The sequence below is a fragment of the Mobula hypostoma genome, chromosome 4, assembly GCF_963921235.1.
Source record: "Mobula hypostoma chromosome 4, sMobHyp1.1, whole genome shotgun sequence".
Lineage (NCBI taxonomy): Eukaryota > Metazoa > Chordata > Chondrichthyes > Myliobatiformes > Myliobatidae > Mobula > Mobula hypostoma.
In genome coordinates, this window is record NC_086100.1 from 101,305,656 (window position 1) to 101,320,598 (window position 14,943).

Below are 14,943 nucleotides of genomic sequence, written 5' to 3' on the forward strand. Positions count from 1 at the left end.
CTGCAAACTTGGCTTGAGCTGAATCCTGTGACTCACTCATGTGTCAGCAGTGTGAACAGAGGTGGGCTGAGTACACAGCCCTGGGAAGCGCCAGTGCTCAGCATAGTGGGAATAGAGACGTTGCTACCCACGTGGGCTGACTGTGGCCTTTCTGATAAGTCCAGGATGCAGTTGCAGAGGGAAGTTTTGAGGGCCAGCGAGGACAGTTTCCCCACCAGTTTTTTTTTGGGGGGGGGGGTATGATAACGTTACACACCAAACTGAAGTCTGTAAACAGCAGTCTGGCATATGGGATCCTTTTTTCCAGGGCACAGGACAGAGTGGAGGGCAGAGGCTATTGCATCATCAGTGGACCGATCTGGGCAATAAGTGAACTGGAAAGAGTCCAATATAGCTGGGAGAAAGGCTTTAATGTGTTCTACGACCAGCCGCTCAAATAATTTCATAAATGGTTGATGTTAATGCCAACAGACGATACTCATTTAGGCAGGTTACTGTCGCCTTCTTTGCTACTTGAATGATGGTTGCCACCTTGAAAACTGAGGAGACAGTGGACTGTTACAGAGAGATGTTGAATATATCAGTCAGCATCTCAGTTAGCTGGGCAGCACAGTCTTTCAGAACCTGACCTGGTATATTATCGGGCCCCGCTGCTTTGCATGGGTTGAGTCTGGCCAGGGTCTTCCTCACCTCAGCTTCAGGTAGGTAGAGTGTCTGCTCCCCTGGGATGAGAGGTGCCTTCCTTGTCAGCACTTCCTTCTGTAAATCAAACCCGGCATAAAAGACAGTCAGCCGGTTGGGGAGTGAGGCATCCTGGTCGCTGACAAGCAAGGTAGACTTGTAGTCTGTAATCCTCTGAATTCCCTGCCATATGCACCTCGTATCCCTGGTATCACAGAAGTGGCTGTATATTCTCTGAGAATGCTCCCGTTTTGCCTTCATGGTGGAGTAGTACAGTTCTTGCTTCCCTGAGAGCTGTCGGATATGTTTCGTGATAGTAACAACCTCAGTACACTTCTCTGTGGGTACAGTCAAGATGAAGAGTCTTGCCTGGAGCAATGTGTGGCGGCCGAGAATAGATAGATAGATGAAAATTTGACCAAGAGCTGTTTGAGATGCCAAGATGTTCAAAATTCACCCCCACAGGCACCGTTACACCTGTGGGAGTGGCCGTCATCACTATAGCAAAGAGTACATATTGACCTTGCTGGATGATTCATGGACTCATTGTGATTGCTGATTGCTGTAGATGCTCATTCAGAGTGACCGGAGGTCATTCCAATGAAGTCAACCACCTTGGAAAAGACTGTTTCAACTCTGAGGACTATCTTCACCAGAAATGGTTTACCAGAACAAATTATGAGTGACATTGGACCATAGTACACATCAAAAGAGTTTAGACTATTCATGAAGAAAAAATGGCATCAAACATTCCATGTCAGCTGAAATGCATCAGCTGAAAGGTTTATTCAAACCTTTAAGAAGTCCATTAAAGCTATGGACAAGGAGGACATTTTCCTACGGCTCAAGGTGGACAATTTCCTTTCTGTGTATCAGAATTCTGTTCATGCGATGACAAATCAAACTCTCCTAATGCTGTTCACAAGCAAGAATCTGAGATCTCACATAGACCTCTTGAAACTAGAACCATGGAGGGAAGTGCAGAATAAACAGTTCAACCAGTTGCCAAGTGAATCAGCAAGAAGCTTTGAGATTGAACAGGAAGTCCTAGTGTGTGATTACCAAGAAGATATATGGACACCTGGTAGGATAGTTACAAGAACTGGACCGCTGATGTACACAGTGGGTGTTGGAGATCATACATGGAGACATCATGTGGACCGAGTACCAGATGCTCAACCGAAGAACACACCTGAGTTGCCTACATCCAGCAAGACAGACACATTACAGCCACTGGACTTACCCCTCGGTGACAATCGTGTCACTGACAGCAACGTGACACCTGCAGGAGAGAAAGTTGTCTTTGACAAGACACCAGCCAAACCTGATGCTATTCCACAAGTCCAGAGGTGCTATCTGAAAGAAACAGAGTGCCACTCAAAAGACTGAATCTTTAGTATAGTGAAATCAGTTATGGACCGCTATTGTGAAAGCATGTTTATTTGAATATGGTTTGTGAAAGGGAAATTGAATGTTTTGTACATATACAGTTTTGTGTTACATTATTCTAAAGGGAGAGGAAGTGTAATGTATGGATCTATTTCTTGTAGAGCAATGACTGCCTTTAGCCTTAGACTGATAACACCTATGCACATTGATCTGTTGTCTATGTATGCACATTGATCTGCTCTCTCTCTCGCTACAATGTGAATATACCAGTTAAAGACATCTCCTGCATGTGTGCTTTTATTTGATTGATATGTAGTTGCACAGACACAACAATCCAGTTCATTGATATAGATGACAAACAACAAAGGACCCAGCACCGATCCCTGTGGCACCCCAGGCCTGCAGTCAGAGAGGCAACCCTCTACTACCACTCTCAGGCTTCTCCCCCCCAAAACCAATGTCTAATCTGATTTACTACCTCATCTTGAATGCCGAGTGAGTGAACCTTGTTGACCAGATTGCCATGTGGTACTTTGTCAAATCTCTTAATAAAGTCCATGTAGACAACATCCACCACGTTGCCTTCATCCACTTTACTGGTAAATTCCTTGAAAAACTCTTTTAGTTTGGTTAGACATGACTTACCACACACACAGTCACACTGACTATACTTAATCAGTTCATGTCTATCCAAATACATATATCCAGTCCCTTAGAATACTTTCCAATAACTTTCCCACAACTGATGTCAAACTCACCAGCCTATAATTTCCTGCTTTCTGTTTAGAGCCTTTTTTAAAAAGCAGAACAACATTGATTATCCTCCAATCTTTGTTCCCCATTACTACCTCACCAGCAGTGGTCCAATATCAACTCTCACCTCCCTTTTACTCTTTATATAACTGCAATAACTTTTGGTATCCTGTTTTATTGGCTAGTCATCCTTGCTTTTATATTCTAGTCCTCTTGAGATGAATGCTAACATTGAATTTGTCTTCCCTACCACAGACTCAACCTGCATACTAACCTTTGGGGAATCCTGCACAAGGATCTCCCAGGTCCCTTTGCACCTCGTTTTTTTGTATTTTCTCTCAATTTAGAAAATAATCAACCCTTTCAATTCTTCTACCGAAGTGCATGGCCATACATTTCCCAACACTGTATTCCATCTGCCACTTCTTTTCTCATTTTCCTAATCTAAGTCCTTCTGTAACCTCTCTATTTCCTCAAAACTACCTGCTCTCACACTCTCTTCATATCATCTGCAAACTTTGCAACAAAACATCCAAAACATTAACGTATACCATAAAAAGAATCAGTGCCAACACAAACCCCTGTGGAACACCACCAGCAGTCAAGCATAAAGGCTCCCTTTATACCCACTCTTTGCCTCCTGCCAGTCATTCACAGCTTTATCCATGCTAGGATCTTTCCTATAATACCATGGGCTCATAACTTTTTAAGCAGCCTCATGTAAGGCGCGTTGTCAAAGGCCTTCTGAAAATCCAAGTACACAACATTAACCAATGGTCCTTTGTCTATCCTGTTTGTTACCTCTACAATGAATTGTTAGGCAAGATAATCCCTTGAGGAAACCATGCTGACTGCGACCTGTTTTATCATAAGCCTCCAAGTACTCCAAAACCACATCCTTGACTATCAACTCCAACCATCTTCCCAACCACCGAGGTCAGGCTAATTGGCCTGTGAGGGAGCTAGGGCTCTACTCTTTGGAGAGAAGGAGGATGACAGGAGACATGATAGAGGTATACAAGATATTAAGAGGAATAGATAGAGTGGACAGCCAGCGCCTCTTCCCCAGGGCACCGCTGCTCAATACAAGAGGACGTGGCTTTAAGGTAAGGGATGGGAAGTTCAAGGGGGATATTAGAGGAAGGTTTTTTACTCAGAGAGTGGTTGGTGCATCGAATAATCTGCCTGAGTCAGTGGTGGAGGCAGATACACTAGTGAAATTTAAGAGACAGGTATATGGAGGAATTTAAGGTGGGGGGGTTATATGGGAGGCAAGGTTTAATGGTTGGCACAACATTGTGGGCCGAAGGGTCTGTACTGTGCTGTACTATCCTATGTTCTATGTTCTATCCTTTCTTGTGCCTCTCTCCTTCCTTGAAGAATGGAGTGACATTTGCAATTTTTCAGTCTTCTGGAACCATTCCAGAATCTAGTAATTCTTGAAAGATCATTACTAATGCCTCCACGATCTCCTCAGCTACCTCTTCCAAAGCCCTGGGGTGTACACTATCTGGTCCAGGTGTCTTATCTATCTTCAGACCTTTCAGTTTCCTGAGAACTTTCACCCTACATACGGTAACTTCACACTCTTCATGATCCCCTGACACCTGGAATTTCTACCATATGGATAGTGTCTTCCACAGTGAAGATTGATACAAAATACTTATTCAGTTTGTCCACTATTTTCTTATGCCCCATTATTACCTCTCCCACATCATTTTCCAGTGGACCAATATCCACTCTCACCTCTCTTTTACACTTTACGTATCTGAAAAACTTTTGGTATCCTCTTTAATATTATTGGCTAGCTTACTTTCATATTCCTTCTTTACCTTCTTAATGTTTTAGTTGCCTTCTTTTGGTTTTTAAAAGCTTCCCAATCCTCTAACTTCCCAGAATTCTTTTCTCTCTACTATATGCCCTCTCTTTGGTTTTTATATTGGCTTTGACTTCTCTCATTAGCCGCAGTTGTGTCATCTTGCCTTTAGAGTTCTTGCTTTTTGGGATGTATATATCCAGTGCCTTCCGTGTTGCTTCCAGAAATTCCAGCCATTGCTGCTCTGCAAATTTTCTTTTCCAGTCAGTTCTGACCAACTCCTCTCTCATGCCTCTGTAATTCCCGTTACTCCACTTTAATACTGATACATCTGACTTTAGCTGCTCCTCAAATTTCAAGGTGAATTCAATCATACTATGCTCACTTTTTCCTAAAGGTTCTTTTACCTTAAGCTCTTTAATCAATTCCGGTTTAGTGCGCAACACCCAATCCAGAACAGCTGATCCTCTAGTGGGCTCAACCACAAGCTGCTCTATAAAGCCATCCCGGAGGCATTCTACAATTTCCCCTTTTTGGGATCCAGTACCAACTTGATTTTCCCAATGTATCTGTGTATTGAAATCCTCCATGACTATTGTAACATTGTCCTTTTGGCATGCATTTTCTATCTCCTGTTTTAATTTGCAGACCACATCCTTACTACTGTTTGGGGCTGTATACAACTCCCATTGGGGTCTTTTTACCCTTGAAGTTCCTTAGCTCTATCCATAATGATTCAACAACTTTTGACCCTATGTCACCTCATTCTAATGATTTGATTTAATTTTTTACCAACTGAGCACTACCTCCCCCTCTGCCTTCTTGCCTTTCCTTTCGACAGAACCTGTTACCTTGGACATCAAGCTACCAGCTATAATCCTCGTTTAGCCATGATTCAATGATGCCTACAACATCATACATGACAATCTGTGACGGTGCTTCATCTACCTTATTCCGTACACTGCGCACATTCAAATATACACCTTCAATCTTGTATTCACCTTTTTTGATTTTGTCTACCTTTTACGTTGCATCTCCACCTGTTGACTGCATGCAATTTTGCCCTATCGTCAGCCTCTCCTTGCAAGGAGTCTCACTACACATGGCCTCTGTTTGTAAACCATGTACCTCATCCTCAGCACTACCATTTTGGTTCCCAGCCCCCTGCCAAATTGGTTTAAACCGTCCTGAACCACTCTCAGCAACCTACCAATTCTTATCCATGTGAATATGGATACAGCCACCATGGGTCTTGCCTGAGATCACTGGGATCCTGTCAGCCCAAAACACGCTGAAACCGTTGAGCTGGATGGCTGCATCTGGTACGGAGTCATGAAGCTCCTCGTCTCTCGCTGGTTCAGTCTCAGGCGCAGGTAGTCCAGTTGATTTTCAAATAAATGGATGTTTGCCAGTAAGAATGACAGGAGTGCCAGCATGAAGGGCTTTGATCTAAATCGCTCCTGGATTCCAGCTTGCTTATTTCCTTGTGCATCGTTTTCTGTGGTGCCTTCCGCAGATGTCTGAAGCAGGCAATGACGTGCACAATCAGCTCAAGCTGCAGTGCTCCTCTGCAGTCCAACAGTTCACTAGCGAGAGGGAATTGCTTTGCACAGTGTATTTAATAGCCAGCAGCATCTTCTGATCATAACAAAAATGTAGAGGACATGGGCAAACTATTACACCCAGAGATGGAGTGGTCACTGCGTCTGAACACACTGCCATCCTCCCCAACAACTTCACACCTTTTATTCACACTTTGAAAGGAAGAATAGCACTTCACCTGTGAAAATTCCCACAGTATTTGGTGACCCCATGACTCTGTCTCAGAAGCCAATGTCAGAATATCCTTCAGGGTATCAGGTGTACTTGCCTGAGTACTGAAAACCTGTGTTGATCAACTTCTGGAGTGCTCAAGGACAGCTTCAGAGTGGTCTGCGTTCCTTCCTATTTCAAAGGGCAGCAATCATATTGCTGCTGCCTCAGTGACTATCAACTGGCAGCACTCACATCTGCTGTGATGAAGTGCTTCAAGAGGATGAGTGTGGCTAGAATTAACTCCTGCCTGAGCAAAGATCTGGACTTGATGCAGTTTGTCTGTTGCAGACAAAATCTCACTGGGTCTCCACGCAGCTTTGAGTATCTAGACAACTGCAAATGTATGTCAGGGTTACTGTTGTGACTGCAAGTTGTCATCCAGATTTCTTTTGTGGAGCTCCCTGATGTAGCAGCAGTTTAAGGTATAATGTGTGCATTGATTGATAATATTTTAGATTTATTACAGGAATGAGACTCATTCTGCCTGTTTTGTGTTTGCAAAAATGCCAATTGATATAGTCAAAGTTCCAAGAGAGTAATAACTTGAAATCTTCAAGTTTTGAGCATATTTTCACCTTGTGCACAATTTTGGATGCAACAATAAAACAAGCAATATCTCTCCCTTTCAGTTCACCTGGTTCTCATACACAAAATACATTTGGGAAAACAGGCCAGCCACAACATTCTTCCATAATTTTTATGGTCTTTCTGCACAAAAAGACATGAACAGGATAATGATAAAGTGGATCTTGATATGTAGAAATGTGAATTAAACTCATATTTTCCCATTTTGTTTATTTTTTGCTTCTACTTACTACAGGTGCTTTAATTTGGCATCCAGTCTGTAAACAAGCTGCTAGGGCAGAAGAAAAGCAAAAAGTAAGTTGAAAGAAATATTGTCACACCTGTAACTAAATAATTGAATGAAGCACCAATTATTTATATTTTAATAAGCTATTACCATAATAATTCAATTACAACAATCTCAAATAGTCTCAGTTGTTCATGATTTTTTAACATTTAAGTTTATGTTTTATAATGTAGCTACTTAATTTTATTGTTTTTCCAAATTGTAAATGGCTGGGTTGAACCTGCTTTTCTGTGCTGGTTCATTAAGCAGTATTAAAATTTCTGTTGTATTTATTTTATTGAGATTCTTTAGAATTGAAGTGAAAACCAAGTTAAAATTACATTAACAGAACAACTATACGTGTTACTCTGCATGAATACTGGCGAAAACGTATGCACATACATGTCCACAAGTGTGTGACTTGTGTTTGGTTACCCAGAGTAACAGAAAATGTGGTTAGTTGTTTCTAAACCAGATATGAATAACAAATTTGTCTGAACCCATTTAACTATGAACTTCCTATTGCTTTAATTGGCCGAAGCCGCAGAGTTTGTTCAGTAAGGCCTGAGTGATCAATGTATCAAGTAAAAGTGTTCTAATAGGAACCGAGAAAAAACTATTACCTTTGTTCACAAAGTCATTGTCAGGTCTTAAAATTTCTTAAAATAATCATAAAAAGTAAGAGAGATCAGTGAAAATCTGTTTATATTCAAACTGTCAAACTTTGGCACATGGACTGGTTCTTTCAGCATGTAATATAACTTATGGAGATATAGGATAAGTAATTAGTGCAATTAGTTCCATGCTGCGTTGACTTGACAAAGGAGCTGGAATGATTGAACAAATGTTGCTTATTGCAAATCCCCTAGTGCTCATATTTAAACATTATATCTCAATGCTATTTTTTGTGAAGCATCTAAGATGGGAAGAAAGATATTTCTCTGAATGTACTTACGTCACCAGTAAGACATTTAACTCATGAATAATGCTTAAAAAAAAATCACTAAACTGCTTTGGCATGAAATGTGGAAAGGACAATTTCTGAATTATTTTCCATTTCTCCAGAAATTTAGTCATAATTTCAGGGTGCGAATTTCCCCAGAACCCAGGAGGTTCCAAAACGTCTGCCAGTTAAACCCTCAATGAATATAAGCAATGCAAGAAATGAGGGGTGAGAAATTGAAGATTTATGTCATCACTGGAAGCTTCCAGGAACTGTAGGCTTGTTTGGTGAGAACACGTGCGATGATATTACTTCTCAGGTGGCACTCATTTTGGAACATTTTTGAGGTCATTTGGACTGCAGTACCTGGATGTGATTGTTGGTGGGCTCCTGGGTCAACAAGGTCTTCCAGTGTATTGCTGGTCAGGGATGGTCAACACTGAATTGTTGCGAAGATCCTTCCTTGTTTTATAACCTCCAGCTCCCCACCCACCCCGCAAATCCTTCTAGTGCCTCCCAACTATACTCTCCAGACTCTCTGATTCCCTGATCAACTGATCCCATGCTATTCTGATCAACTAGGCCTAAAGTCTCTGGAGGTCTGAAATGATGGTATCAATCTTCAATTCCTTCCTCCTCCCCCCACCACCCCACCATTCCTTATCACTTACATTTTAGAGGGAATTGCTTATGTTATGAAGATTTAAACTTAGCAGGTGTTTGAGAAATTAAAGAGCGAGTCAGGAAGGAAGGAAACAAAACTAGAATTTAGAAATATTTGAGGTAAATAAATAGGAAGTGGAAACAAAGGCATATAGCATATGGGATCAAAGAACAAAGAGCAAATTCAACTACATACTGCATTCCAATTTGGAGAGTTGAACTGACAGCACATGGCATTAAATGGTACTGATCTAAAGGTCCATGACAGTAATGTGGGTAGACGATGACAAAATTGGCATTTGACACTTGAGAAGAGCAAATGAAGAGGTAAAAGTGCTAAGGTGGCATTGTTAACTAGAGGTATCATCAAAATGGTGATTATAAAGAGACAATGGTTGGCAGAATACTGCATACAATTATAATCAGTAAGCAGCAGCAGAGGAGGAAAAGAACATTGACAGAGCTATTTATTAGCCTCTACCAGTGTTAAAATAAGTATAAATTAGAAGTGCATGGTTTTTCAAGATGGCGACGCAGTGAAAAGTGACTGCTTTGCTGAGCTCAGCACTGCAACACTGATAATTTCGCATGTAAACCTATACATTTCAACTTTTTTTTTAATGCCCAAGTGTCGGATTTAATGACCTGAACATTGATGAGTATTTTTTTGAGCTGCTTCAACACCATGCCATCAAAAGCTACTAAAAAGGCAGCTCACTCGGGGTTGAGGAGCTAGCTACTGCTAGCTATGCTAACACGTTGGACCCTGCTTTTTGTCAAGTAATTCAGGAAGTTATGGAGAACATATCCAAAATGATGGACGAGAAGCTGGCTCCACTCTCTCTAACACTCCAAAACCACACAATGGAGCTTAAAAATCTTGATACAAGAACGACCAAAGCCGAGGGCCGAGTCTCCGCGGTAGCTGATCAAGCCCAAAGCCGCATCCAGGCGCTGGAAAAGCAAGTTCAAAGCCTGTCTGCCTATATCAATGATCTTGAGAACAGAAGTAGGAAAAAGAACATACGAATCATCGGTCTACCTGAAGGTACAGAAGGCAGCCAACCGGCAAAGCTTTTTGAGGGCTGGCTGCCTAATTTCCTTGATTTGAAAACCAAGGCTGGACAGATTAAAGTGGAAAGAGCTCACCGTATGCTGTCGCCAAAACTGGGCCCAGGCCAACGGCCTCAACTTGTCCTCATGCGGTTCCATAATTTCGGTGATAAGCAAACAGTGATGGAGGTTTTGAGGCGCCGCGGGACTGATGCTCAGGCTTTAATATATGAGGGGTCCAGGCTTATGTTTTTTCAAGATTTTTCGGCAGCCGTTACTCGGAAGCGCAAGGAGTTCGACCAGGTAAAGAAATGGCTGAGAGAATCGGGAATACAGTACTTTATGCTATGCCCAGCGGTGCTGAAAATCATCTGCAATGGGACCACCAAGATATTTGATTCTCCTGGCAAAGCTAAAACTTTTGTGGCCACGTTGGGCTAAAGAACGTATACAGTATATTGTGTAGCCCTGTTTATGGACGATAACATGCTCAATTGTTGCTTTATTTTACCTTTTCATTACTCGATGGCAAGCTATCTTATAGGATGGATAACGTGTTTGTTTTGATTAATACAGTTTCATTATATGGTTAAATTAGGGGTGCTGCTCCAGCCTGAAGGAGTTTAAACATGACGATAACAAATTGGTGGATTGATAAATTATGCCCTGTTTTCATTTTTAATTATGTTAAATGCCATATTGGCAGTGGGGCAGAAAATGGGGCGCTAGAAGGTTCAGATATCCTCTTTAAGTGTGGGGTAAGTCCTCTTGTTCAGCACTGTTGGCGCTTTGTTTTTTTCGTGGTTTTAAAAAATTTACTTATTGCTGCTCAGCTGATCTTAAGTCGGGTTTCTTCTCCTCCGGAGTCACATGATTGTTATAAAGGGTTATGACCAGTAATATATTAAAATTGTGCACTTGGCACATTAAGGGGAGTCATTCACCAATCAAGAGAAAGAAAATCCTACTAAACCTGAAAAAGGAAAGGGTGGATATAGCCTTATTGCAGGAGACACATTTAAATGATAAAGAACATCTAAAACTGCAACAGAGTGGATTTAATCAAGTCTATTTTTCATCTTTTAATACCAGGAGTAGGGGGGTGGCCATTTTAATTAGGAAGAACTTACCTTTTAAGTTATTAGACTGCATTAAGGATAAGTATGGGATTTGTGATTGTTAGGGCTTCAGTATATGGAGGGGACTATGGTATTCTCAATGTTTACTGCCCTCCAGCTCATCCTCTCAAATTCCTAAGAGATGCTTTTTCCAAACTTACAAGCTTTTCAATACAACACATTATTGTAGGTGGGGATTTTAATTGTCTCATGGACCCATTGATGGACAGAGTGCCTAGTGGTCCCCCATTGCTCTCCTCACAGTCCAAACAAATTAGGGGCTTATGTGGAGAACTAGGACTGGTGGATGTCTGGAGGTTGTTACATCCCTCAGACAAAGACTTCATATTTTCTTCTAATCCACACAAGTGTTACACCAGAATAGACTTTTTTCTAACCTGCAAAACGCTCCTAGATTTAGTTGTATCCTGCACAATTGCAAATATTGCTATTTCTGACCATGAGCAGTATATTTAAATATTAAACCCAAAGATAATTCAGCATGATCTAGATACTGGAAGCTGAATCCTTATATTCTGAATGATAATAAATGTATAGACTACTTTATTTCTGAATTCAAAACTTTCCTATCTATTAATTCCAAATCAGCTAGTAGTCCACCAATGCTCTAGGAAACCGCTATGGCCTATGCAAGGGGATTAAATATCTCCTATTCTGCTAGTAAGAAGCGACAAGCTGCGGAATAGCAGTGCCTAGTGGAAGCAAGGCTTGCGGCAGCTGAAAAGGATTATAATAATAAGCCTTCTGCAGCCAAGTTACAGAATATCACAGCCCTACGCTGTACACAAAACTCTTTACTTACACAAGCAGCCAAAAGAAAATTGACGTTTGCTAAACAATGATTGTTTGAACATGGTGAGAAACCAGGTAGGTATTTGGCTTATTTAGCTAGAAAGGAAAATGCCTCTCAAACTATTGCTTCAATTAGGGATGGGACAGGAACCCTCACTAGTAATTCTAAAATGATTAATGTTGTGTTTAAGAATTTTTATTCTAAACTGTATCAATCTGAGCATTGTAATGATGGACAATCTAGGATGGAGTCCTTTTTCAGGAATTTAGATCTCCTAGGCATTTCTTCTGAACAAGAGTCCCTCCTTAATGCTCCGTTATCTATACATGAGATACAGGAAGCTGTGAGACAGCTCCAAAGTGGGAAGGCCCCTGGACCTGATGGACTCACTAGTGAATTCTATAAAGAGTTCACAGGGTTATTATCAGAGCCTATGCTAAACATGTTCAATCATGCATTTGATTGTGGTCTCCTCCCACCATCATTGAGAGAAGCTAATATCTCCCTAATTCTTAAGAAAGGAAAGAGCCCTGAAGGTTGTGCCTCCTACAGGCCTATTTCATTGTTAAATGTTGACCTTAAAATCTTATCTAAAACCTTAGCGTTGTGATTAGAAACTGTGTTACCTTTTATCATAAAGGAGGATCATCCGCGTTTTGTAAAAGGCTGTAGATCATCTGACAATTATCAGAAGATTACTTAATGTGATTCAGGCATGTCAGCAACAGGCAATGGGTGGCTTGGTGGTTTCCTTAGATGAAGAAAAGGCCGTATCTTTTTTTCATTTTAGAACGATTAGGTTTGAGCAATAATTTTATTAAGTGGGTGAAGGTTCTTTATAATGACCCTTTGGCTGCGATTCTCACTAATGGTATTAGGTTGGATAATTTTAGTATTCTGAGGGGCAGCCGGCAGGGTTGCTCTTTATCACCACTACTTTTCTCACTTGCGATCGAGCCACTGGCTGAGGCTATTCGGCAAGACCCCAAAATATCTGCTCCAGACATAGGACTAAAGTCACATAAAATTACATTGTATGTGGATGATGTTCTAATTTTCTTATCGAACCCTGCTATATCAGTGCACCACCTTATACAATGCACCAATTCATTTAGCTCCTTTTCAGGTTATAAAATCAACTTTACTAAATCAGAGGCTATGCCTCTGGGGAATCTGCAGCAGGTACCTGACACTCAGGGTGTTTTCCCCTTTAAATGGTCGCAGACAGGTTTTGTTTAATAGGCATATTTATCACACCTATGTTTGATCATTTGTTCAAAGCTAACTTTGCACATCATTTGACAAAATCAAACAGGATCTTGAGCGATGGAGCACTCTTCCCATTTCTTGGCTTGGCTGAATATCCTTGCTCAAAATGAACATTCATCCTCGTCTGCTTTACGCAATACGAATGATTCTGGTCATTTTTACCCAACAAATACTTAAAAAAATAAAAGGCTGATTTGTTTCTTTCATTTGGAACAAAAAAAGACCCTGTATTAAAATGTCTAAGTTACAGCTTCCCAGTAGTCTAGGTCTCATGTGGTTGACTGGGTTTGCAGGGTCCCCTCCTCAATTTGGCTAGACGTTGAAGCTTCACAAGCAAAATGCCCTCTTATTAATTTGATTTTCCTCAATAGGATGAACCTAGTTAAGGAATATTGTTGCAACCCAATAACAATGAATACAGTCAGGGTTTGGAGGGCGGTGCGACAAATTGAGGGCAACGCAGCGAAAATATCACCCTTCACACCAATAACCGGTAGTCCAGATTTTCAGCCTGGCAGAATGGATTCTTGATTTAAACTTTGGATTTTTGTGGGTATTTTCCATCTAGGGGATCTGTTTGATGAAGGATCGATGATGTCTTTTAGTCAAATAGTACAGAAATTTAACATATCCAATAAGGATCTTTTTTGTTTCTTTCAGATAAGAGATTATATACAGAAAAAAAAATCATTGTTAACTGATTTCTGTAGTTCTGACATAGAAAAGAGGGTGTTTCATTCTAAGGGTGAAGTCTCTATTAGTACTTTTTACTGCATCCTGAGGGAATGTTCTTGTGGAGAGGCTGAGCAGCTTGGAAGGGTCTGAGAGGAAGAGCTGGGAGTAGAAATTACAGCTGAAACATGGGAAGACATCTGTGATAATGCAAAGAAGATTTCAGTTTGTAATAGAACTAAAGTATTGCAACTCAAAACTCTGCATAGAGCCCATCTGACTCCAGATCATCTCTCGAAATTTAAGACTGGGGTTTCTCCAATGTGTTCTAAATGTAAAGTAAATACTGGAACTTTCACCCACTGTTTTTGGACTTGTCCCAAACTTCAGGCATACTGGAGTGATATTTTGGGTGAAATGGAAAAGGTTCTGAAGATGGAGCTTGAACTGGACCCAGTGTCTTTTCTCTTAGGCTGCCCCAGCAGTCGTATTATTAATGCACATCAGAAAAAACTTTTTAACATCCTGACTTTTTGTGCGAGGAAGAACATTTTACTTTGTTGGATATCCGATAAGGCCCCTGGACTTTTTGGTTGGCGTAAATTAATCATGGAATACATTCCTTTGGACTTTTTGACACATATGGTACACACAAAAACAAACAGTTTTCATAAAACATGGCAACCTTTTCTGCAGTATATAGATGTAAATCTGTCTGCTGTACTAATAAGGGCTTTTGTATAAGATGTTGTGGTGATGTCTGTATTTTGATGGAAGTGTTCTGATGTCTGCTGTCTGTAAGGGGAAGAAATGTAAATATAAGTGTCTCTGGAAATTGGAAGTTTTGTTATGCTGAGCAAAAATAAATTTAAAAATCATATAAAAAATTTTTTAAAAATTTAAGATTAAAAAAGATTCACACAGGGTTCTAGAGATACATGCTGGGATATTTAAAATGACAGGCAAAGGCTGTGTTCCACACAGCACTTAGCAAATAGAAATATAGTAACGGAATTCAGCGTTTATAGGATTCAGCCACATTTTCTTCCAAAAAGCTCTGGTTTTATCCTAGGGCATTGTTTTTGTAGAGAACAGCTCCTAAGAGGA

At 40.7% G+C, this 14,943-nt stretch overlaps 1 protein-coding gene across 1 annotated transcript in view; it reads left to right on the top strand.

The window, feature by feature from the left end:
• Positions 1–14,943, top strand: part of LOC134345972 (actin-binding LIM protein 2-like) — a 409,808-nt gene that overhangs the window by 235,034 nt on the left and 159,831 nt on the right. Inside the window, exon 8 of the mRNA XM_063047314.1 lies at positions 7,275–7,333. Within this exon, the coding sequence (XP_062903384.1) occupies positions 7,275–7,333 (59 nt within the window). The remainder of the gene's footprint in view (positions 1–7,274; positions 7,334–14,943) is intronic.